Source organism: Somniosus microcephalus, unplaced genomic scaffold (genome assembly GCF_052327205.1).
Source record: "Somniosus microcephalus isolate GS21.2 unplaced genomic scaffold, FLI_Smic_1.0 scaffold728, whole genome shotgun sequence".
Taxonomy (NCBI): domain Eukaryota; kingdom Metazoa; phylum Chordata; class Chondrichthyes; order Squaliformes; family Somniosidae; genus Somniosus; species Somniosus microcephalus.
In genome coordinates, this window is record NW_028225915.1 from 29239 (window position 1) to 54709 (window position 25471).

At 53.8% G+C, this 25471-nt stretch overlaps 1 protein-coding gene across 1 annotated transcript in view; it reads right to left on the reverse strand.

Moving 5' to 3' along the window:
* The window catches only part of LOC147081167 (pancreatic alpha-amylase-like), a 35157-nt gene that overhangs the window by 3014 nt on the left and 6672 nt on the right, over positions 1-25471 (reverse strand). Inside the window, 6 exon segments of the mRNA XM_085980924.1 lie at positions 7573-7672; positions 11513-11635; positions 16527-16660; positions 16747-16977; positions 23811-23944; positions 23947-24007. Of these exon segments, the coding sequence (XP_085837050.1) occupies positions 7573-7672; positions 11513-11635; positions 16527-16660; positions 16747-16977; positions 23811-23944; positions 23947-24007 (783 nt within the window).

Genomic DNA, 25471 nt, shown 5'->3' on the forward strand with positions numbered 1-25471 from the left:
GAAAGGCACCACCTGCTTTAAGTGCGGTAAGAAGGGGCACTTCGGGAAGGTGTGCAGAGGGAACCCCGCCGGAAAACCAACCGCCGGAAAACCCGCCACCGCCGCGTGTGCGCCGTGGGAGCGGCCATCTTGGACGCCATCTTGCCCGATCTCGTGGGGTCCGCCATCTTATGAGCAGACAGCGTGGACGCCATCTTGTCTCGATCAGGGCCCTACAGTGGCATCGGTCACAGTGGACCAGACCAGGCCGCATCCGCTATCCAAATCAATGGTGGACATCGAGGTAAACGGGTGCCGGGTTAAATGCTTAATTGACAGTGGAAGCACGGAGAGTTTTATCCACCCTGAACTGGCACAACAACTCTCCCTAAAGGTGGTCCCTGCTCAGGGTACCATCTCTATGGCCGATAAAACCCAGACATCGACCATTCTGGGTTACTGCACGGTACAATTGTGCGTTAACGGAACTGTGTATGATAATTTTAAAGTATTAATCATGAAGAATCTATGTGCGAGCGTGATCTTGGGTTTGGATTTCCAGTGCAACCACCAAAGCATCACGCTCAAGTACGGTGGGTCCCAGCCGCCCCTCACAGTGTGCGGTCTGGCTACCCTGAAGGTAAAGCCGCCTTCGCTATTCGCGAACCTTACCCCTAACTGCCGGCCAATAGCGACCAAAAGCAGGAGGTACAGCTGGGAGGACAGGCGGTTTATCGCGACCGAGGTAGACAGGCTCCTGAAAGAGCGCATTATTGAACACAGCAACAGCCCGTGGCGCGCCCAAGTGGTAGTGGTAAGGGCTAGCGAGAAGAAACGGATGGTGATCGACTATAGTCAAACGATCAACAGGTACACCCTACTAGACGCCTACCCGCTACCCCGCATATCAGAAATGGTGAACCAAATCGCCCAATACCGGGTGTTCTCCACCATCGACCTCAAGTCAGCGTACCACCAGCTCCCTATCAGACCAGAGGACCGCCCGTACACCGCCTTCGAGGCGAACGGACGCCTCTACCAATTCCTCAGAGTCCCCTTTGGGGTGACGAACGGGGTCTCGGTCTTTCAGAGGGAGATGGATCGCATGGTCGATGACCACCACTTGCAGGCAACCTTCCCCTACCTTGACAACGTCACCATCTGCGGTCACAACCAGCAGGATCACGACTCGAACCTCGAGAGGTTCCTGAAAACCGCACAAAAACTCAACCTCACCTATAACGAGGACAAGTGCGTTTTCAACACCACGCGCCTCTGCATACTGGGCAGCGTGGTGGAGAATGGGGAAATCGGACCAGACCCCGACCGATTGCGCCCCCTATGGGAGCTGCCCCTGCCCAACACTCCCAAAGCCCTGAAAAGGTGCCTGGGGTTATTTTCTTACTATTCCCAATGGGTCCCCAACTACTCCGACAAAGCCCGCCCCCTCTTGAAAGCATCCTCTTTTCCGCTCTCTGCTGAGGCCCACGCCGCCTTCAAAAGCATTAAGCAGGATATTGAGCGGGCCACGCTACAGGCAGTGGACGAGAACACTCCATTTCAAGTGGAAAGTGATGCGTCCGACTTCGCCTTAGCGGCCACCCTCAACCAGGCGGGGCGGCCCGTAGCTTTCTTCTCGAGGACCCTCCAAGGCCCCGAGATCAGACACACCTCCATGGAAAAGGAGGCCCAAGCCATCGTGGAGGCAGTGCGCCACTGGCGCCACTACCTAGCCGGCAAACGCTTCACCCTACTTACCGACCAGCGGTCGGTAGCGTTTATGTTCAACAATAAACAGAGGGGGAAGATTAAAAATGGTAAGATTCTTAGGTGGCGGATCGAGCTCTCCACTTTCGAGTACGACATCATTTACCGGCCAGGGGCCCTTAACGAATCCCCTGACGCCCTCTCACGAGGGATGTGTGCCAGCACCACCGAGGATCGGCTACAGACCCTCCACAACGACCTCTGCCACCCAGGGGTCACGCGGCTGTTCCACTTGATAAAGTCCCGTAACTTACCCTACTCGATTGAGGAAGTTCGGTCTCTGACCAGGAACTGCCGCACTTGCGCCGAGTGCAAGCCTCGGTTCTACCGCCCAGATAGAGCCCACTTAATCAAAGCTACACGGCCCTTCGAGCGGCTCAGCTTAGATTTCAAGGGCCCCCTCCCGTCCGTCGACCGCAATGTTTACTTCCTGAACATTGTGGACGAATACTCCCGTTTCCCATTCGCCTTCCCCTGCCCAGACATGACCAGCGCCACGGTCATTAAATGCCTCAACAGCCTGTTCTGCCTGTTCGGTATGCCGAGCTATATCCACACGGATAGGGGGGCGTCCTTCATGAGTGAAGAGCTACGCCAGTACATGCTGTCCAAGGGGATCGCCACGAGCCGTACCACCAGCTACAACCCCCGGGGTAACGGCCAGGTGGAGCGAGAGAACGGGACAGTGTGGAAAGCAGTCACTCTAGCTCTAAGGACCAAGGGCCTCCCTATCTCCCGCTGGCAGGAAGTCCTCTCGGATGTGCTCCATTCGATACGGTCGCTATTGTGTACGGCCACTAATGCCACGCCTCATGAACGAATGTTTGTCTTTCCTCGGAAATCCACCTCAGGCGTATCCATGCCGTCATGGCTCTCCACCCCAGGTCCGGTACTCGTGCGAAGGCATGTGAGGGGCCACAAGGCGGACCCTCTCGTGGAGCCAGTACACCTACTCCACGCCAACCCCCAATACGCATATGTCCGGCACGCCGACGGAAGGGAGGACACCGTGTCCATAAAAGACGTCGCCCCAGCCGGCATCGACAACAACCACGGCAATAGCAGCGACGACGATCACAGCAACCCTTACCCACCCACTATTCTTTCACCACCCCCGGAAGAGCATCGACCAACGGCACCCCCACCAACTACCCCTTCAACAACCCCGGCGGCACCCCCGGCAGAGACCCAGGAGGCTACCGGGGACACCCAGCCGACACCCGCGGCACCACAACAGCCACGTCGGTCGCAGAGGACTATCAAACCCCCGAACAGACTAAATCTATAGAAGGGGTGAATGTGATGAAATATATTCCATTCATCACTGCCTGTTTTCTGTGTCTTGTAACTGCCTGCTTTCTGTGTCTTTTCCCTTCCCCCAGTCCTCATGTATTATGTATTGGAATGTGCTGGAACTGGTTGTGTGCAGGGCTCCGCCCATACCTGGCTCCTTTGTAATCTAAGTTCAGTCGACATCAGCCTCCTGAAGGAAGGCATCTCTCTATTTTACGTGTTATGTTCTGAGTTAATAAAAGCCTTACTTTTGTTCTGCTAACTTCGAGTCTCGGAATAATTGAGGCACATCACCTTCCACGCTCACAGCTGCGCTGCACCAAATGTGGGCCCATCTGAAATTGCAGGAGAGACATCAGAGAGTCTCACAGCACAGGAGGAGGCCATTCGGCCCATCGTGCCTGTGCCGGCTCTTTGAAAGAGCTCTTCAATTAGTCCCACTCCCCGTGCTCTTTCCCCACAGCCCTGCTAATTTTTTCCCTTCACGTATTTATCCAATTCCCTTTTGAAAGTTACCATTGAATCTGCTTCCACCGCCCTTTCAGGCAGCGCATTCCAGATCACAACAACTCGCTGTAAAAACATTCTCCTCATCTCCCCTCTGGTTCTTTTGCCAATTCCCTTCACTCTGTGTCCTCTGGTTACCGACCCTCCTGCCACTGGAAACAGTTTCTCCTTATTTACTCGATCAAAACCCCTCATGATTTTGAGCACCTCTATTAAATCTCCCCTTAACCTTCTCTGCTCTAAGGGGAACAATCCCAGCTTCTCCAGTCTCTCCACATAACTGAAGTCCCTCATCCCTGGCACCATTCTAGTAAATCTCCTCTGCTCTCCTCATTTCCCCATTATATGTAAACCCATTTAAAGATTTCATGCAATCAAAGAAAACTTTCCTGTATTTGAAAAAACAAAATCTATTGGGAACTGAATGCAAAAGCGAGGAGGTAGCTTTCAATTTAAAGAAGGACTTGCATTTCTATAGCGCCTTTCATAACCTCAGGATATCCCAGAGCGCTTTACAGACAATGGAATGCTTTTCAAGCCTGGTCACTGCTGTAATGTAGGAAACACGGCAGCCAATATGCACACAGCAAGCTCCCAAAAAAGTTAAATAAATTGACTGATGTTGATTGAGGGATAAATGCTATCCAGGACACTGGGAGAATTCCCCTGCTCTTCTTCAAAATAGTGCTGTGCGATCTTTTACATCCACCTGAGAGGGCTGACACCGCCTCGGTTTAACATCTCATCTGAAAGAAGACACCTCCAACAGTGCAGCGCTCCCTCAGTACTGCCCCTCCGACAGTGCAGCGCTCCTTCAGTACTGCCCCTCCGACAGTGCAGCGCTCCCTCAGTACTGCCCCTCCGACAGTGCGGCGCTCCCTCAGTGCTGCCCCTCTGACAGTGCAGCGCTCCCTCAGTACTGCCCCTCCAACAGTGCATCACTCCCTCAGTACTGCCCCTCCAACAGTGCAGCGCTCCCTCAGTACTGCCCCTCCAACAGTGCAGCGCTCCCTCAGTACTGCCCCTCTGACAGTGCAGCGCTCCCTCAGTACTGACCCTCCGACAGTGCGGCGCTCCCTCAGTACTGCCCCTCCGCCAGTGCGGCACTCCCTCAGTACTGACCCTCCGACAGTGCAGTGCTCCCTCAGTACTGCCCCTCCGACAGTGCAGCACTCCCTCAGTACTGCCCCTCCGACAGTGCAGCGCTCCCTCAGTACTGCCCCTCCGACAGTGCAGCACTCCCTCAGTACTGCCCCTCCGACAGTGCAGCGCTCCCTCAGTACTGCCCCTCCAACAGTGCGGCGCTCCCTCAGTATTGCCCCTCCGACAGTGCAGCGCTCCCTCAGTACTGCCCCTCCAACAGTGCAGCGCTCCCTCAGTACTGCCCCTCCGACAGTGCGGCGCTCCCTCAGTACTGCCCCTCCGACAGTGCAGCGCTCCCTCAGTACTGCCCCTCCGACAGTGCAGCGCTCCCTCAGTACTGCCCCTCCGACAGTGCAGTACTCCCTCAGTACTGCCCCTCCGACAGTGCGGCGCTCCCTCAGTACTGCCCCTCCAACAGTGCAGCGCTCCCTCAGTACTGCCCCTCCGACAGTGCAGCGCTCCCTCAGTACTGCCCCTCCGACAGTGCAGCGCTCCCTCAGTACTGCCCCTCTGACAGTGCAGCGCTCCCTCAGTACTGACCCTCCGACAGTGCGGCGCTCCCTCAGTACTGCCCCTCCGACAGTGCGGCACTCCCTCAGTACTGGCCCTCCGACAGTGCGGCACTCCCTCAGTACTGGCCCTCCGACAGTGCGGCGCTCCCTCAGTACTGCCCCTCCGACAGTGCGGCGCTCCCTCAGTACTGCCCCTCCGACAATGCGGCACTCCCTCAGTACTGCCCCTCCGACAGTGCAGCACTCCCTCAGTACTGCCCCTCCGACAGTGCGGCGCTCCCTCAGTACTGCCCCTCCGACAGTGCAGCACTCCCTCAGTACTGCCCCTCCGACAGTGCAGCGCTCCCTCAGTACTGCCCCTCCGACAGTGCAGCACTCCCTCAGTACTGCCTCTCCGACAGTGCGGCGCTCCCTCAGTACTGCCCCTCCAACAGTGCGGCGCTCCCTCAGTATTGCCCCTCCGACAGTGCAGCGCTCCCTCAGTACTGCCCCTCCGACAGTGCAGCGCTCCCTCAGTACTGCCCCTCCGACAGTGCAGTACTCCCTCAGTACTGCCCCTCCGACAGTGCGGCGCTCCCTCAGTACTGCCCCTCCAACAGTGCAGCGCTCCCTCAGTACTGCCCCTCCGACAGTGCAGCGCTCCCTCAGTACTGCCCCTCCGACAGTGCAGCGCTCCCTCAGTACTGCCCCTCTGACAGTGCAGCGCTCCCTCAGTACTGACCCTCCGACAGTGCGGCGCTCCCTCAGTACTGCCCCTCCGACAGTGCGGCACTCCCTCAGTACTGGCCCTCCGACAGTGCGGCGCTCCCTCAGTACTGCCCCTCCGACAGTGCGGCGCTCCCTCAGTACTGCCCCTCCGACAATGCGGCACTCCCTCAGTACTGCCCCTCCGACAGTGCAGCACTCCCTCAGTACTGCCCCTCCGACAGTGCGGCGCTCCCTCAGTACTGCCCCTCCGACAGTGCAGCACTCCCTCAGTACTGCCCCTCCGACAGTGCAGCGCTCCCTCAGTACTGCCCCTCCGACAGTGCAGCACTCCCTCAGTACTGCCTCTCCGACAGTGCGGCGCTCCCTCAGTACTGCCCCTCCAACAGTGCGGCGCTCCCTCAGTATTGCCCCTCCGACAGTGCAGCGCTCCCTCAGTACTGCCCCTCCGACAGTGCAGTACTCCCTCAGTACTGCCCCTCCGACAGTGCAGCGCTCCCTCAGTACTGCCCCTCCGACAGTGCGGCGCTCCCTCAGTACTGCCCCTCCGACAGTGCAGCGCTCCCTCAGTACTGCCCCTCCGACAGTGCAGCGCTCCCTCAGTACTGCCCCTCCGACAGTGCAGTACTCCCTCAGTACTGCCCCTCCGACAGTGCGGCACTCCCTCAGTACTGCCCCTCCAACAGTGCAGCGCTCCCTCAGTACTGCCCCTCCGACAGTGCAGCGCTCCCTCAGTACTGACCCTCCGACAGTGCGGCGCTCCCCCAGTCCTGCCCCTCCGACAGTGCAGCGCTCCCTCAGTACTGCCCCTCCGACAGTGCGGCGCTCCCTCAGTACTGCCCCTCCGACGGTGCAGTACTCCCTCAGTCCTGCCCCTCTGACAGTGCAGCGCTCCCTCAGTACTGCCCCTCCGACAGTGCGGCGCTCCCTCAGTACTGCCCCTCCGACAGTGCGGCGCTCCCTCTAGTTCTACCGTCCTGGTATTGCTACAACATTAATGGAGTTATTGGCCAATCGCAGCGATCGATCTCGATCAATGAGTCTACAACAGACCCAGACATGAGGTGAGCTAAACCCCAGTGGGGGAGAGCTTTGGGAACCAGAGGTCCAAACTCACCTGTTCCTCCCGAGCTCGCTACACTCACCACACCTCATATCTCCAATTACTCAGATACTGAAGCACAAAATGTTATTTTCTGGGGTAAATCGATCTACTTCACCTTTGGCTGGATCAACGCTAACTGCTTCCACCGTCCCCTCGGGAGCCTGTTCTATAGATTGACCACTCGCTCACTGAAATATTGTTTCCACAGAGGAGTTTTGAACTTGCCCTTCAAGCGCAGGCCGTGTCCTCTGGTTCTGCTGTTCTGGACAGGGTGAGACCGCTGGTCACAGTGGACATTATCCAGTCCCTTTAGAATGCTAAAAACAGCAGCAATCCTATCGCCTCTCAACCTTCTCTCTTTTCCAGTGAGAAGCAGGGTGGGAGGAGGCTGGCGTGGAGCGTAAACACCGGCATGGACCAGTTGGGCCGAATGGCCTCTTTCTGTGCTGTGACACGCCCAATGCATTTTGACCAAGAGATGTTTGGTGAATAATGCTGGTAAACACTTGCTCATTATTGATAGGTTTCTAAGTAGTTAACACATCCTGAAGTTAGACTTACCTTTCCATTAACGAAATGGCGATTCCAGCGGTAGCTCGACATCACGCGGGTCAGGCCGTATGGGTGAGCAAGCATGAACGCAACCGCCACCTTGTAGAGCCTGCGGAGAGTCGCAATGAGAGCGGAACGGAGCGGTTAGAACTCTCGGGAAAGGCCGAACAGGCTGGGGCTCTTTTGTCTAGCAATGAGAAGGCTGAGGGCTGACCTGATGGAGGCCTTTTAAAATGATGAAGGGGTTCGATAGGGTTAGAGGTAGAGAGGCATGTGCCCACAGGGAAAAGTTTCCCCATAATCAGCACTCTCAATCGAGGGGTGCGGGCTGGTTCGTGTGGAGAACATAAAAAAAATGGCAGTGGAGGATGGGCTTGGGATAAAGGGAAGGGAATGATGTACATAAGAACATAAGGAATAGGAGCAGGAGTCGGCCATTCGGCCCCTCGAGCCTGCTCCGCCATTTAATGAGATCATGGCTGATCCGATTTTGGCCTCAACTCCACTTTCCTGCCCGCTCCCCGTAACCCTCGACTCCCCTGTTGCTCAAAAATCTGAATATCTTAACCTTGAATATACATAGATACATAGAGATAGGAACAGGAGTAGGCCATTCGGCCCTTCGAGCCTGCTCCGCCATTCAATGAGATCATGGCTGATCTTCGTCTGAGATCATAGCTGATCTTACCAGTTCAGTACCCCGTCCCCGCCTTTTCTCCGTAACCCTTAATCCCCTTAGCCTTCAGAAATATATCCAATTCTCTCTTGAAAATATTTATTGAATTAACCTTCACAGCCCTCTGTGGCAGGGAATTCCACAGGCTCACCACTCTTTGAGTGAAGAAATTCTTCCTCATCTCTGTTTTAAATGATTTGCCCGCTATTTTTAGACTGTGGCCCCTGGTTCTGTGCTCCCCGGCCATTGGAAACATTCTCTCTGAATTCAGCCTGTCCAGGCCTGCCATAATTTTATATGTTTCGATGAGATCCCCTCTCAATCTTCTAAACTCCGGTGAGTACAAGCCCAAACTATTTAATCTCTCTTCGTAGGTCATTCCCGCCATTCCAGGTATCAGCCTGGTGAATCGCCGTTGCACTCTTTCCATGGCAAGAACATCCTTCCGCAGATGGGGCGACCAAAACTGTACACAATACTCCAGATGCGGTCTCACCAGCACCTTGTACAGCTGTAGTAAGGTATCCCTATTCCTATACTCGAACCCCCTTGATATGAAGGCCAACATACCATTTGCCTTCTTAATCGCCTGTTGCACCTGCATGCTCTCCTTCAGTGACTGGTGCACAAGAACACCCAGGTCCCTCTGCACTTCCCCATCTCCCAATCTATTGCCATTTAGATAATAATCTACCCTCCTGTTTTTACCCCCAAAGTGGATAACCTCGCATTTATCCACATTATAGTGCATCTGCCACGTATCCGCCCATTCCCCCAACCTGTCCAAATCGCACTGTAGCCTCCTGACATCCTCATCAGAGCCCACCCCTCCTCCTAGTTTAGTGTCGTCAGCGAATTTGGAAATATTGCATCCAATTCCCTGATCCAGATCATTTATATATATTGTGAACAGCTGGGGTCCCAGGACAGATCCTTGCGGCACCCCGCTGGTCACTGCCTGCCACTCCGAAAACGAGCCGTTTATTCCAACTCTCTGTTTTCTATCTGCCAGCCAGTTCTCTATCCACGTTAATACTTTGCCCCCAATCCCATGAGCTTTAATTTTGCATGATAATCTTTTGTGTGGAACCTTATCGAAGGCTTTCTGGAAGTCAAGGTACACCACATCCACTGGCTCTCCCCCATCTATTCTACCAGTTACCTCCTCAAAAAATTCCAGCAGATTAGTCAAACACGATTTACCCTTTGTAAATCCATGTTGACTCTGTCCGATCCTTTCCCCATTTGTCAAGTGCTCCGCTATTTTATCCTTAATAATGGACTCTAGCATTTTGCCCACAACCGATGTAAGGCTTACTGGTCTATAATTCCCTGCTTTCTCTCTACCCCCCTTTTTAAATATTGGGGTAACATTAGCTACCCTCCAATCCACGGGTACTGTTCCCGAGTCAATGGAGTTCCGGAAGATGATCCTTAGAGCATCTGCTATCTCCAGGGCCACCTCCTTAAGTACCCTAGGATGTAGTTTATCAGGCCCCGGGGATTTGTCGGCCTTCAGTCCCCTCAACTTACCCAACACCATATCCCTAGAGATACTAATTTCTGTCAGCTCCTCCCTCTCATTAGTCCCTATGTTTGCCGATATTCCTGGGAGGTTATTTGTGTCCTCCTTTGTGAATACAGAACCAAAGTATGAGTTTAATTGGTCTGCCATTTCCTTATTCTCCATTATATATTCTCCCGAATCGGACTGCAAGGGACCGACTCGGGATTTTACCAGTCTTTTCCTCCTGATATACCGATAAAAGCTTTTGCAGTCTGTCTTTATGTTTGCTGCAAGTTTACTTTCGTATTCTATTTTCCCCTTCCTGATTAATCCCTTTGTCCTCTTTTGCTGTATCCTGTACTGCCCCCAGTCTGGTGCTTTTTTTTGCCAGTTGATATGCCCTTTTTTTTGATTTTATGCTGTCCCTAATTTCCCTCGTTATCCACGGTTGAGTCACCTTTTTAGGTTTAGTTTTATGCCAAACCGGTATAAACATGTTCTGGAATTCTTCCATTCTATCTTTGAATGCTTGCCATTGTCTATCCACTGTCAATCCCCCCAGAAACACCACCCAATCAATCTTACCCAATTCCCGTCTCATACCCTCGTAATTCCCTTTATTTAAGTTCTGGACCTTAGTCTCTGATTCAATTTCCTCACTCTCCATCTCGACTGAGAGCTCGATCATATTATGATCGCTCTGACCCAAGGGGCCTCGTACAAGAAGATTGCTGATAAGTCCCTTCTCATTGCACAATACCCAGTCTAAAATGGCCTGATCTCGAGTCGGCTCCTCGACATATTGGTCCAGATAACCGTCCCGAAAACATTCCAGGAATTCCTCCTCCTCAGAATTTTTACTAATTTGGGTAGTCCAATCAATATGTAAATTAAAGTCACCCATGATGACAGCTGTGCTCTTATCGCACGCTTCTCTAATTTCCCTTTTTATGCCTTCCCTCACCTCCATATTACTATTTGGAGGCCTATATATCACACCCACTAACGTTTTCCTCCCCTTGCTATTTCTCATTTCTACCCATACAGATTCCGTTTCATCCGTGTTAATATCCTTCCTTTCCATTGCATTAATCCCCTCCTTTACCAGCAATGCTACCCCACCTCCCCTACCTTTTTGCCGATCCTTCCTAAATATTGTATATCCCTGGATGTTAAGTTCCCAGCCTTGCCCACCCTGCAGCCACGTTTCTGTAATCCCAATCAAATCATACTTGTTTACCTCTATTTCCACAACTATTGAATGGCTCAGTTTCCACAGCTCTCCGGGGTAAAGAATTCCAAAGATTCACCACCCTCTGAGAGAAGAAATTCCTCCTCATCTCCTTGACGCTGATTCTGGCCGTTCAAAATGGAAAACCGCCCAGTCTCCGAGCTTTAGCCTCCCTCACTGTGATGAGGATTTGTGAGTGCAACAGAAAGGTCTTCTTTACCCAGAGAGTGGTGAGAGTGTAGGACTCGCTCCCACAGCGAGTGGTTGAGGTGAATAGCACAGATACATTTAAGGGAAGCTAAATAAACACATGCGGGAGAAAGGAATAGAAGGATATGGTGATGGGGTGAGATGAAGAGGGGTGGGAGGAGGCTGGTGTGGAGCATAAACACCGGCACGGAGCAGTTGGGCCCAATGGCCTCTTTCTGTGCTGTAGGCGCTTTGTAATTTGCATACCGAGTAAAGAGGATTCAGACAACATGGCGTCTTTTCCCGCGGAGCCCGCGGGAGTGGAGTGCTGGCGCGTTGGCCGTACCTGGGGTCCCAGAACGTGAGAATGGAAGCCCCTCCGGCACCGTGTCCTCGTTGGTTATCATGGTTGTCCACAAACACCAGCGCTCGGTCAGAGGGCATGAAGGCCCATCCTTCTCCCCAGTTCCTGCACAGACAGTTAGAAACTGTTACCACAAAAGCAGACGTAGAAATAGCTCTTTGAACCTTCGGTTCTTCTGCCAATCACCTTAAATCTGTGTCCTCTGGTTCTCGACCCCTCTGCCAATGGGAACAGTTTCTCTCTATCTACTCTGTCCAGATCACTCATGATTTTGAACACCTCTATCAAATCTCCTCTCAATCTTCTCAGCTCTAATGAGAAAAACTCCAGCTTCTCCAGTCTATCCATGTAACTGAGATCACTCTCCACCTTCTCGAAGGCCTTCACATCCTTCCTAAAGTGCGGTGCCCAGAATTGGACACAATACTCCAGTTGAGGCTGAACCAGTGTCTTATAAAGATTCATCATAACTTCTTTGCTTTTGTACTCGATGCCTCTATTCATGAAGCCCAGGATCCCAAAAGCATTTTTAACTGCTTTCTCAACATGGCCTGCCACCTTCAACGATTTGTGCACATATACCCCCAGGTCTCTCTGTTCATACACCCACTTTAGGTTTGGACCATTTAGTTTATATTTCCTCTCCTCATTCTTCCTTCCAAAATGTATCACTTCGCACTTTTCTGCGTTAAATTTCATCTGCCACGTGTCCGCCCATTTCACCAGCCTGTCTATGTCTTCCTGAAGTCTATCACTCTCCTCCTCACTGTTCACTGTACTTCCAAGTTTTGTGTCATCTGCAAATTTTGAAATTATGCCCTGTACACCCAAGTCCAAGTCATTAATATGTATCAAGAAAAGCAGTGGTCCTAGAACCGACCCCTGGGGAACACCACTGTATACCTTCCTCCAGTCCGAAAAACAACCGTTCACCACTACTCTCTCTTTCCTGTCATTTAGACAATTTTGTATCCATGCTGCCACAGTCCCTTTTATTCCATGGGCTTCAACTTGGTTGGCAATCCGATTATGTGGCACTTTATCAAACGCCTTTTGGAAATCTATACACACCATGTCAACCGCATTACCCTCATCAAACCTCTCTGTTACCTCATCAAAAAACTCTCTCATAATTTCCTTCCCAATTGGGCATTAGTGAACCAATGGGTTTTTATGATAATCATCACTGATATAAGCTTTTTATTCCAAATTTATTTAATTAACTGAATTTAAATTCCCCAGCTGCCGTGGTGGGATTTGAACTGACCTCTCTGGATCATTTGTTCAGTCCTGTGGATTACGAGTCCAGAGAGGGCTAAACCGAATAGAGTGGCCATTGCCGGTTAAATGTGAAATCTGACATAAAAACAGAAAATGCCGGAAATACACAGCAGGGTGTGTAAAGAGAAAAGAGGGTCGAGGGTTCAAGTCCCACTCCAGAAACTTGAGCAAATAATCCAGTCTGACACACGCAGTGCAGTACTGAGGGAGCGCTGCACTGTCGGAGGGGCAGTACTGAGGGAGCGCTGCACTGTCGGAGGTGCAGTACTGAGGGAGCACCGCACGGTCGGAGGGGCAGTACTGAGGGAGCGCTGCACTGTCGGAGGTGCAGTACTGAGGGAGCACCGCACGGTCGGAGGGGCAGTACTGAGGGAGCACCGCACTGTCGGAGGGGCAGTACTGAGGGAGCACCGCACTGTCGGAGGGGCAGTACTGAGGGAGCGCTGCACTGTCCGAGGGGCAGTACTGAGGGAGCGCTGCACTGTCCGAGGGGCAGTACTGAGGGAGCGCTGCACTGTCGGAGGGGCAGTACTGAGGGAAGGTTGCACTGTCGGAGGGGCAGTACTGAGGGAGCGCCGCACTGTCGGAAGGGCAGTACTGAGGGAGTGCTGCACTGTCAGAGGGGCAGTACTGAGGGAGCGCTGCACTGTCGGAGGGGCAGTACTGAGGGAGCGCTGCACTGTCGGAGGGGCAGTACTGAGGGAGCGCTGCACTGTCGGAGGGGCAGTACTGAGGGAGTGTTGCACTGTCGGAGGGGCAGTACTGAGGGAGCGCCGCACTGTCGGAGGGGCAGTACTGAGGGAGCGCTGCACTGTCGGAGGGGCAGTACTGAGGGAATGCTGCACTGTCGGAGGGGCAGTACTGAGGGAATGCTGCACTGTCGGAGGGGCAGTACTGAGGGAGTGCTGCACTGTCAGAGGGGCAGTACTGAGGGAGCGCCGCACTGTCGGAGGGGCAGTACTGAGGGAGTGTTGCACTGTTGGAAGGGCAGTACTGAGGGAGCGTTGCACTGTCGGAGGGGCAGTACTGAGGGAGTGCTGCACTGTCGGAGGGGCAGTACTGAGGGAGTGCTGCACTGTCGGAGGGGCAGTACTGAGGGAGCGCCGCAGTGTCGGAGGGGCAGTACTGAGGGAGTGTTGCACTGTCGGAGGGGCAGTACTGAGGGAGCGCTGCACTGTCGGAGGGGCAGTACTGAGGGAGTGCTGCACTGTCGGAGGGGCAGTACTGAGGGAGCGCCGCACTGTCGGAGGGGCAGTACTGAGGCAGTGCTGCACTGTCGGAGGGGCGGTACTGAGGGAGCGCCGCACTGTCGGAGGGGCAGCACTGAGGGAGTGCAGCACTGTCAGGGGGGCAGTACTGAGGGAGTGCAGCACTGTCAGGGGGGCAGTACTGAGGGAGCGCTGCACTGTCGGAGGGGCAGTACTGAGGGAGTGCAGCACTGTCAGGGGGGCAGTACTGAGGGAGTGCTGCACTGTCAGAGGGGCAGTACTGAGGGAGCGCCGCACTGTCGAAGGGGCAGTACTGAGGGAGCGCTGCACTGTCGGAGGGGCGGTACTGAGGGAGCGCCGCACTGTCGGAGGGTCAGTACTGAGGGAGCGCTGCACTGTCAGAGGGGCAGTACTGAGGGAATGCTGCACTGTCGGAGGGGCAGTACTGAGGGAGTGCTGCACTGTCGGAGGGGCAGTACTGCGGGAATGCTGCACTGTCGGAGGGGCAGTACTGAGGGAGTGCTGCACTTTCGGAGGGGCAGTACTGAGGGAGCGCTGCACTGTCAGAGGGGCAGTACTGAGGGAATGCTGCACTGTCGGAGGGGCAGTACTGAGGGAGCGCCGCACTGTCAGAGGGGCAGCACTGAGGGAATGCTGCACTGTCGGAGGGGCAGTACTGAGGGAGTGCTGCACTGTCGGAGGGACAGTACTGAGGGAGCGCTGCACTGTCGGAAGGGCAGTACTGAGGGACTGCTGCATTGTCAGGGGGGCAGGACTGAGGGAGTGGTGCACTGTCGGAGGGGCAGTACTGCGGGAATGCTGCACTGTCGGAGGGGCAGTACTGAGGGAGTGCTGCACTGTCGGAGGGGCAGTACTGAGGGAGCGCCGCACTGTCGGAGGGGCAGTACTGAGGGAGTGCTGCACTGTCGGAGGGGCAGTACTGAGGGAGCGCCGCACTGTCGGAGGGGCAGCACTGAGGGAGTGCAGCACTGTCAGGGGGGCAGTACTGAGGGAGCGCCGCACTGTCGGAGGGGCAGTACTGAGGGAGCGCTGCACTGTCGGAGGGGCGGTACTGAGGGAGCGCTGCACTGTCGGAGGGTCAGTACTGAGGGAGCGCTGCACTGTCGGAGGGGCAGTACTGAGGGAATGCTGCACTGTCGGAGGGGCAGTACTGAGGGAGCGATGCACTGTCAGAGGGGCAGTACTGAGGGAATGCTGCACTGTCGGAGGGGCAGTACTGAGGGAGTGCTGCACTGTCGGAGGGGCAGTACTGAGGGAGCGCCGCACTGTCAGAGGGGCAGTACTGAGGGAATGCTGCACTGTCGGAGGGGCAGTACTGAGGGAGTGCTGCACTGTCGGAGGGTCAATACTGAGGGAGCGCTGCACTGTCAGAGGGGCAGTACTGAGGGAATGCTGCAGTGTCGGAGGGGCAGTACTGAGGGAGCGCTGCACTGTCAGAGGGGCAGTACTGAGGGAATGCTGCACTGTCGGAGGGGCAGTACTGAGGGAGCGCTGCAATGTCGGAGGGGCAGTACTGAGGGAGTGCTGCACTGTCGGAGGGGCAGTACTGAGGGAGCGCCGCACTGTCGGAGGGGCAGTACTGAGGGAGTGCTGCACTGTCGGAGGGGCAGTACTGAGGGAGCGCCGCACTGTCAGAGGGGCAGTACTGAGGGAATGCTGCACTGTCGGAGGGGCAGTACTGAGGGAGCGCCGCACTGTCGGAGGGGCAGTACTGAGGGAGTGCTGCACTGTCGGAGGGGCAGTACTGCGGGAATGCTGCACTGTCGGAGGGGCAGTACTGAGGGAGTGCTGCACTGTCGGAGGGTCAATACTGAGGGAGCGCTGCACTGTCAGAGGGGCAGTACTGAGGGAATGCTGCACTGTCGGAGGGGCAGTACTGAGGGAGCGCTGCACTGTCAGAGGGGCAGTACTGAGGGAATGCTGCACTGTCGGAGGGGCAGTACTGAGGGAGCGCTGCACTTTCGGAGGGGCAGTACTGAGGGAGTGCTGCACTGTCGGAGGGGCAGTACTGAGGGAGAGCTGCACTGTCGGAGGGGCGGTACTGAGGGAATGCTGCACTTTCGGTGGCGCCGTCTTTTGAATGAGATGTTAAACCGAGGTCCCGCCTGCCCTCTCAGGTGGATGTAAAAGATCCCACGGCAATATTTGAAGAAGAGCAGTAGAGTTCTCCCCGGTGTCCTGGCCAATATTTATCCCTCAACCAACATCACTATAAAAACAGATGATCTGGTCGTTATCACATTGCTGTTTGTGGGAGCTTGCTGTGCGCAAATTAGCTGCCGCGTTTCCCACATTACAACAGTGACTACACTTCAAAAAAAAATACTTCATTGGTTGTAAAGCGTTTTGGGACATCCTGAGGCCGTGATTGGTGCATATTTCAATGCAACGCTGTCCATTTACACCCCCTCTGAAGAGAATTTACAGGAGTTTGACTAATGTGCGGAAATATGCTGAAGGAACCCGTGGCAAGAATCCGCCCCTACCTCAAATACGCCATCTTCTCACCGTTCCACCGGCGCACCACCGTCCCGAGCTTGGCGCTGTACTTGAACTCAGTGACCCGTCCCAGCCCCAAATACTGGGAGGATTTGATGCCCTCTCCTCCCAGGTCAATCACCTGCCAGGTGGGAAAGAGATACAGAGAGTCACGGAGTGACGATGGTGATTCAGACAGGGAGCAGGTGCTCGAGCTGCGTCACTCACCTCCTGGTAGATGAAAGGCTTGGAGCCACTGCTGAACCACCGGGTGTTGAGGTCTGTCAGCTGGCCGAAGATAGCCGCCATGTCACCGGGCCACATGTGTTTGGCTGCGTCCACTCGGAATCCGGCCACTCCGAGGTCAACCAGATGGTTCAGGTACTCGGCGATCTTGCCCCGCACGTAATCCTTCTGCAACGCCAGATCCAGGAGGCTGACGAGCCTGCAGTCCCTGACCTGTCGGGGCACACGCTCAGTTCAATTCCCGCAGCCGTCCAGAGAAGGAAACAACTTGCATCTATACGGCGCCTCTAACGCAGTGGAACGTCCCAGGGCGCTTCACAGGAGCGTGAATCAGACACCGAGCCGTATGAGGAGGTATTAGGACAGGTGACCAACAGCTTGGTCAAAGAGGGAGGTTTTAAGGAGCATCTTAAAAGGAGGAGAGAGAGGTGGAGAGGTTCTTCTAACTCTCCTCTATCCCACCCTCCCTCTCTCTTTCTCTCCTTCATCGCTCTACTCTTGGCCCCACAGCTTCCAACCATCTCAGTCCCACTCTCTGGAACACCGCCACCTCGCTCCTTCCCTCCTTTTCTTCAAAAGCTTCCTCAAAAACATTACCTCTTTGACCCTGCCTTCGGTTGCTAACTCCTAATCGTCCCTCTTCCCACCACCGCTAGACAGCTGGTTATTCTTTCTGCCCGGGTGAAGTGCTTTGGGGCATTTGGTAATATTAATCTTAGGGCCCAGGCAGCTGAAGGCACGGCTGCCAAAGGTGGAGCGATTATAATCAAGGGATGCGCAAGGTGGCATAGTGGTTAGCACTGTTGCCTCACAGCGCCAGGGACCCGGGTTCGAATCCGGCCTCGGGCGACTGTCTGTGTGGAGTTTGCACATTCTCCCCGTGTTTGCGTGGGTTTTCTCCGGGTGCTCCAGTTTCCTCCCACAGTCCAAAGATGTGCGGGTTAGGTTGATTGGCTATGATAAATTGACCCTTAGTGTTAGGGGGATTAAATACGTGGGGTTACAGGGATAGGGTGGGATATGTGTTGGTGTAGGGGTTACGGGGATCGGGTGGGATATGTGTCAGTGCAGGCTCGATGGGCCAAAATGGCCTCTATCTGCACTGTGGGGTTTCTGTGATTCTGTGAAGTGGCCAGAATTGGAGGAGCGCAGAGATCTCGGAGGATTGTAGGGCTACAGGAGGAGATCACAGAGATAGGGAGGGGCGAGGCCCTGGAGGGATTTGAAAGCAAGGATGAGAATGTTAAAATCAAGGCATTGCTGGACCGGGAGCCAATGTATGTCAGCGAGCACGGGGGTGATGGGTGAACGGGACTTGGTGTGAGTTAGGACACGGGCAGCAGAGATATGGATGAGCTTAAGTTTATGGAGGGTGGAAGGACAGTATGGGAATAGTCGAGTGTGGAGGCTACAGAGGGACGATGCCGTCACTGCCTGAATGCATAGGACATATTCCTGTGCTTGCCCTCCGCTCTTCTAACGCTCCTCTACCCCACCCTCCCTCATCGCTCTACTCTTGACCCCACAGCTTCCAACCATCTCAGTCCGACTCTCTGGAACACCGTCACCTTGCTCCTTCCCTTCAAAAACGTCCTCAAAAACATTACCTCTTTGACCCTGCCTTCAGTTGCTAAATCCTAATCGTCCCTCTTCCCACCGCCACTAGACAGCTGGTTATTCTTTTTGCCCGGACGAAGTGCTTTGGGGCGTTTGGTAATGTTAAAGGTGCTCGATTGTATAAGCTGGTGTTATTGCCTTAAAGGTGCTCGATTGTATAAGCTGGTGTTATTGCCGAACCTCCTGCACCGCCCCTGTAGTGTATGTGCTTTAAGTCAGAACTACTTTTTACAGCTCCTGTATACTGTAGTACCGGCAGTGACCACACCGGTATATAAGCTGTGCGCATGCCTCTGTACCCAGTCTAGAGATCACCCTCCTCCAGTAAAGACCTGTTATTTGTTTATGTACAGCATCCGTGTAATTATTTATCCACTGAACCACGGATCTAACAGTGGCGATGAGTGTTGATGCGAATCTACCTGCAACATAAAAAAAAATAGTCGAGTCCAGGAACACGGGCGTCGACCGCGAGCAACCGCCCAGCAGTCAGGCAGAGATCCAACTTCGCTGGGGAGGCTGTGGAGAGCCGAGCTTGGTTCCCCAGCCACAACGAGGAGTAAGAGACCGATGACAGGTCCAGAGCAGACCCTTCCCGAGCAGCGGCGGCTGGAGCCAACCGACGGCAGAGAGAGAGAGCCGAGCAGCGTCGACGGGGTAAGAAAGAGGGTGAAGAGAGCAGGGCGCAGCCGGGGGTTGATCACCGAGCGGCGTCGAGGAAAAATACTGCAAACCGGAGAGAGGGTAAGAAACAGCCGGGTTCTAGACTGAGCGGCGTCAACAAATATCAAGAGAAGAACGCGCAGAGCACAGCCAGGGATCACGGGCTGATCAGGGTCCGCGGGGCGAAGCAAGGGGAGACGCCATTGAGCCGCGAAGAAGCAGGGAGAGCGCGGGAGACGCCATTGAGCCGCGGAGAAGCAAGGAGAGCGCGGGAGACGCCATTTTGCGAAGCCGCAGCGGAGAAGACGGGCGAGCGCGGGAAGGAAGGAAAGCGCGGGAGACGCCATTTTGTGCCAGCGGAGAAGAAGGGGAAGCGCGGGAGGCGCCATTGGGGATAGTTAACGCACAACCAAGGATGCCGAAGAGTGGCAGTATCTCTACGTTCGACAATGAAGTCGAAGATTGGGCGACATATGTGGAACGTATTGAGGTGTACTGCAGGGCGAATGAAGTGCCAGATGCTAATAAAGCACTGGTTCTGTTAAATTCCATAGGTGCAAAAACTTATGGGTTACTGCGAAATCTAATAACCCCAGAGAAGCCGGTAAACAAGAATTTTGAAAGCATAGTAGAAATCCTACAGGACCACGTAAACCCCACACCGCTGCTGATAGCAGAACGATTTAAGTTCCATAAAAGGAACCAACACAAAGACGAAAGCAATGCTGAGTACCTAACGGAACTGCGCAAGCTATCGAAATACTGCCAGTTTGGAGCGGGACTAGCAGACACGTTAAGGGACAAGTTTGTGTGTGGGCTACAAAGTGAAGGAACCCAGAAACGGCTTCTATCAGAAAAGGACCTTACGCTGGACAAAGCTTTCAATATGGCAGTATCACATGAAGCGGTCGCAAGGGGCGCTGCAGAGATACAACGGAGACCGCAAGAATATGGCACCAACGAAATGACCTATGGAACAGGGAAGTGCTATCGCTGCGGCAGAACAACACATGACCAGAAAGATTGTTGGTTCAAGGACCAAGTGTGCAGACAGTGTGGGAAAGCAGGACACATAGCAAGAGTCTGCAGGTCTGGGAAGAAAACCAACAGTAAGAAATCTCCACAGGAGAAGTACAAAAAGGTACACCAGGTGATGGACAGTGGTTCAGACGAACAGAAAAGTGACACAGACTCCGGAAGCAAGGAGCTGGGTTGTCTGAAACTACATAATGTAACCGAAATGGAGGATCACCAGACTATCTGGGTTACACTCAAGATAGACGGAGTCCAAGTGGAAATGGAATTGGACACAGGGTCAGCTCTAACAGTCATAAATCAAAGAGACTACAAGCGGCTATTTTCACACATACCCTTGAAAGCTACAGAGATTGTCTTGAAGACGTATACGGGGCAAAAAGTCTACCCCAAAGGAAAAATAAGGGTGAAAGTGACATATAAAGGCCAGGAATACCTAAAATGGATATATATGTATTGCCAAATGGAGGACCACCACTGCTAGGACGTGAATGGATCCGGAAGATACATTTAGATTGGCATCCATACAGGCACTGAAGGTGGAGGCCAAAAGGATGACGACGTCACACCTGGACGACTGTCAAAATGCTAACTGACGCAAAAGAAGTGTTCCAGGAGGGACTAGGAACACTAAAAGGAATAACAGCAACAATTAAAATAGAGGATAATGCAAGCCCAAAGTTTCTGAAGGCCAGACCAGTGCCTTATGCGATCAGACAGCGGTTGAAGCAGAGCTGGAAGGGTTGGAACGTTCAGGAGTACTGTCCAAAGTGGACTGGAGTGAGTGGCTACACCCATCGTTCCTGTAATGAAGAGGTTGTTGAGTAATACGCCTGGGGAACCAAAGAAGGTCCGCATCTGTGGGGATTTTAAGGTGACAGTGAACCAGTCCTTCACACGGTGCAATATGCGCTTCCACGAATTGAGGATATTTTCGCCTCGCTATCTGGTGGTAAATGCTTCACCAAAATTGATCTAGCCCAGGCGTACTTTGCAAATGGAGGTAGAAGAAGCTTCGAAACATTACCTACGATCAACACCCATAAGGTCTCTATCAATACAACCGGCTGGTGTTTGGAGTAGCCTCGGCTCCGGCTATCTGGCAAAGGGCGATGGATCAGGTCCTGCAAGGGATTCCAGGGACCCAGTGTTATTTGGACGACATCTTGGTCACGGGCGAAAATGACGGTGATCACCTCGCTAACTTGGAGAAGGTGCTCGCCAGATTAAAGGAATATGGGCTACGAGCTATCGCCACAAGTGCGAGTTTTCCAGAAACTGATCTCGTATTGCGGCCACGTCATCGATGAAGAGGGGTTACATAAGTCCCTGACAAGATTGAGGCAGTAGTCAAGGCTCCAGCACCGGAAAATGTGTCACAACTGAAGTCGTTCCTCGGGCTGGTAAACTATTACCACAAGTTCTTACCAAATTTGTCTACGGTATTACACTCGCTGAACACCCTACTGCAAACAGGGTACCATGGAAGTGGGATGACGAACGTAGACGAGCTTTCCAGAAGTGTAAAGAATTGATCACATCAAAAGAGGTGTTGGCCCATTTCACCCAGCACTACCAATTCGTTTGGCATGTGACGCATCACCCTACGGCATTGGAGCGGTGCTGTCGCACAAATTCCAGACGGGTTGGAGAGGCCAGTAGCCTTTGCTTCTCGGTCACTAACCTCAGCGAGCGCAACTATGCCCAGATTGACAGGGAGGCCCTCAGCCTAGTATGGGGAGTAAAAAAATTCAACCATTATCTGCATGGGCAGAAGTTCACCTTGCTGACTGACCACCAACCACTTGTCTCCACCTTTAATCCTAAGAAGGGCGTGCCAGTAATGACTGCACAGCGGTTACAAAGATGGTCCTTGTTTCTAGGGCGAATCAATATGAAATAGAATATAAAGGCACGAAACAGCATGGGAACGCTGATGGGCTATTGCGCCTGCACTGCCTATGGTGGAGGAAGCACCAGCAGTGGACCCTATCGAGATATTTTATTCGTCAATAATTGAACGATTGCCAGTAACAAACGCGGATATAGAGAAGGAGACCCGCAATGATCCGACGCTGTCACGGGTATATGAATTGACGGTGAGGGGATGGCCAACACATGGCGACTCACTGTTGCCAGCATTCTCATCCAGAAGAGAACAGCTGTCAGTATGCCAGGGGACAGTGATGTGTAGATCCAGAGTGGTGATTCCACCCAAGTTAAGGGAGAGAGTGCTAAAGGAGCTACATGAAGGTCATCTGGGGGGAGTGAAAATGAAAAGCTTGCTAGGGCTTATGTGTGGTGGCCGGAATCGATCAACAAATCGAAGGCCTAACTAAGAGCTGCTTAGGTTGCCAGAAGGTCCAAAATGCACCACCACATGCCCCTCTACACCCATGGGAGTGGCCTCCTCTCCATGGCAACGGGTGCACATTGATTTCGCTGGTCATTCATGGACTCAATGTTCTTATAGCAGTGGATGCTGATTCAAAGTGGCCTGAGGTGATAAAGATGTCTTCAACCACTACAGAGAAAACGATTGCAGTCCTACGGACCATATTTGCCAGAAACGGTTTGCCAGAGCAGATCTGCTCTGATAATGGGCCACAGTTTGTGTCCGACGAGTTCCAAAAATTCATGAAAAGGAATGGGTAAGGCATTACACATCCGCCATATCATCCAGCCACCATGGATTGGCTGAGAGGTTCGTACAAACCTTTAAGAAGGAGATAAAGGCCATGTGCGACGAGGAAATTCCACTACAGCGTAAGATGGACAATTTCTTATTAGCCTACCGAAACGCGACACATGCAGTTACCAACCAGACCCCGGCATGATGTTCTTTAACTGAAGGTTGAGATCTCATCTGGACTTGCTCAGACCAAATGTGCGAAGAAATGTTGAGGACAAACAATTCCAGCACATCAACGAGAAGCCGACAAGGAGCTTCAATGTAGGGCAACCAGTCTTGGCCGTGACTATCGAACAGAGAAGTGGCAACCCGGAACGATATGTACAAGGCAGGGGCCATTAATGTACACAGTGGATGTCGGGGAGAACATTGTGAGACGCCACGTCGATCAGATCTTAGCGTCACAGGAAGGCGTCAACCCCATGTCTCGAGTACCTGGGGATGAACCCGACATACCGTAGCATCTACTTCAGACCCAGTAGCAGTGGAACCCGATGAACTACCCGATGAATAGGGGTCAGAATCGCCTCTGCACCAAGAACAAGAACCTCCGGAAAGGCGCTATCCCAAAAGGTCAGGAAGCCGCCCCCAAAGACTGAATCTATAAATGGACTATTGTTGTTTAATGTACATGTAAAAATGTAATTGTTATTTGAATATTAAGGGGTATTATTAATCTAAAAAGGGAGGAATTGTAGTGTATGTGCTTTAAGTCAGAACTACTTTTACAGCTCCTGTATACTGTAGTACCGGCAGTGACCACACCGGTATATAAGCTGTGCGCATGCCTCTGTACCCAGTCTAGAGATCACCCTCCTCCAGTAAAGACTGTTATTTGTTTATGTACAGCATCCATGTAATTATTTATCCACTGAACCACGGATCTAACAGCCCCCCCCCCGCACCACCGGTTCACGTGGTGCAGTGTGGTGAAGGAAGGCAAACGGGGCACGAACACACAAAGGGAAGATACTTGATTTTTGTACGTGCATTACGGTGAATTGAAAGAGATTGGGTTCAATGTAGAGCCGCTCCTTACTTGGTTGATGTTGTTGTAGTTTTCGATATTGCCACTCTTGGAGTTGCATTTGCCATCGTTAAAATCCCAGGAAGAGTATGGAACAGCAGGAAAGTCTTCGGATGCAGCATTGAAGTAGCTTCCGCCAGATGACTGTGTCCCGAGCCACCTGAGGCACCACACATGTGGTTAATCACAGCGTCCGCGTAGATACGCACCTGAAAGCGTTAAAAGAGGAGAAAGAAAGAACATTCATTTTGTACAGCTCCCTTCACAATCTCAGGACGTCCCAAAGCGCTTCACAGCCAATGAAGTGTTTTTCTTTTGAAGTGTAGTCACTGTTGTAATGTACGAAACGCGGCAGCCAATTTGCACACAGCAAGATCACACAAACAACAATGTGACAATGGCCAGATCATCTGTTTTAGCCCCTCCAACAGTGCAGCGCTCCCTCAGTACTGCCCCTCCGACAGTGCAGCGCTCCCTCAGTACTGCCCCTCCGACAGTGCAGCGCTCGCTCAGTACTGACCCTCCGACAGTGCAGCGCTCCCTCAGTACTGACCCTCCGACAGTGCAGCGCTCCCTCAGTACTGCCCCTCCGACAGTGCAGCACTCCCTCAGTACTGCCCTCCGACAGTGCAGCGCTCCCTCAGTACTGACCCTCTGACAGTGCAGCGCTCCCTCAGTACTGACCCTCCGACAGTGCAGCGCTCCCTCAGTACTGCCCCTCCGACAGTGCAGCGCTCGCTCAGTACTGACCCTCCGACAGTGCAAGCGCTCCCTCAGTACTGTCCCTCCGACAGTGCAGCGCTCGCTCAGTACTGACCCTCCGACAGTGCAGCGCTCCCTCAGTACTGACCCTCTGACAGTGCAGCGCTCCCTCAGTACTGCCCCCTCCGACAGTGCAGCGCTCCCTCAGTACTGCCCCTCCGACAGTGCAGCGCTCCCTCAGTACTGCCCCTCTGACAGTGCAGCGCTCCCTCAGTACTGACCCTCGGACAGTGCAGCGCTCCCTCAGTACTGACCCTCTGACAGTGCAGTGCTCCCTCAGTACTGCCCCTCCGACAGTGCAGCGCTCCCTCAGTACTGCCCCTTCGACAGTGCAGCGCTCCCTCAGTACTGACCCTCCGACAGTGCAGCACTCCCTCAGTACTGACCCTCCGACAGTGCAGCACTCCCTCAGTACTGCCCCTCTGACAGTGCAGCACTTCCTCAGTACTGCCCCTCCGACAGTGCGGCGCTCCCTCAGTACTGCCCCTCCGACAGTGCGGCGCTCCTCAGTACTGCCCCTTCCGACAATGCGGCGATCCCTCAGTACTGCCCCTCCGACAGTGCAGTGCTCCCTCAGCACTGCCCCTCCGACAGTGCGGCGCTCCCTCAGTACTGCCCCTCCGACAGTGCAGCACTCCCTCAGCACTGCCCCTCCGACAGTGCGGCGCTCCCTCAGTACTGCCCCTCCGACAGTGCAGCACTCCCTCAGTACTGCCCCTCCGACAGTGCAGCGCTCCCTCAGTACTGCCCCTCCGACAGTGCGGCGCTCCCTCAGTACTGCCCCTCCGACAGTGCGGCGCTCCCTCAGTACTGCCCCTCCGACAATGCGGCGATCCCTCAGTACTGCCCCTCCGACAGTGCAGCGCTCCCTCAGCACTGCCCCTCCGACAGTGCGGCGCTCCCTCAGTACT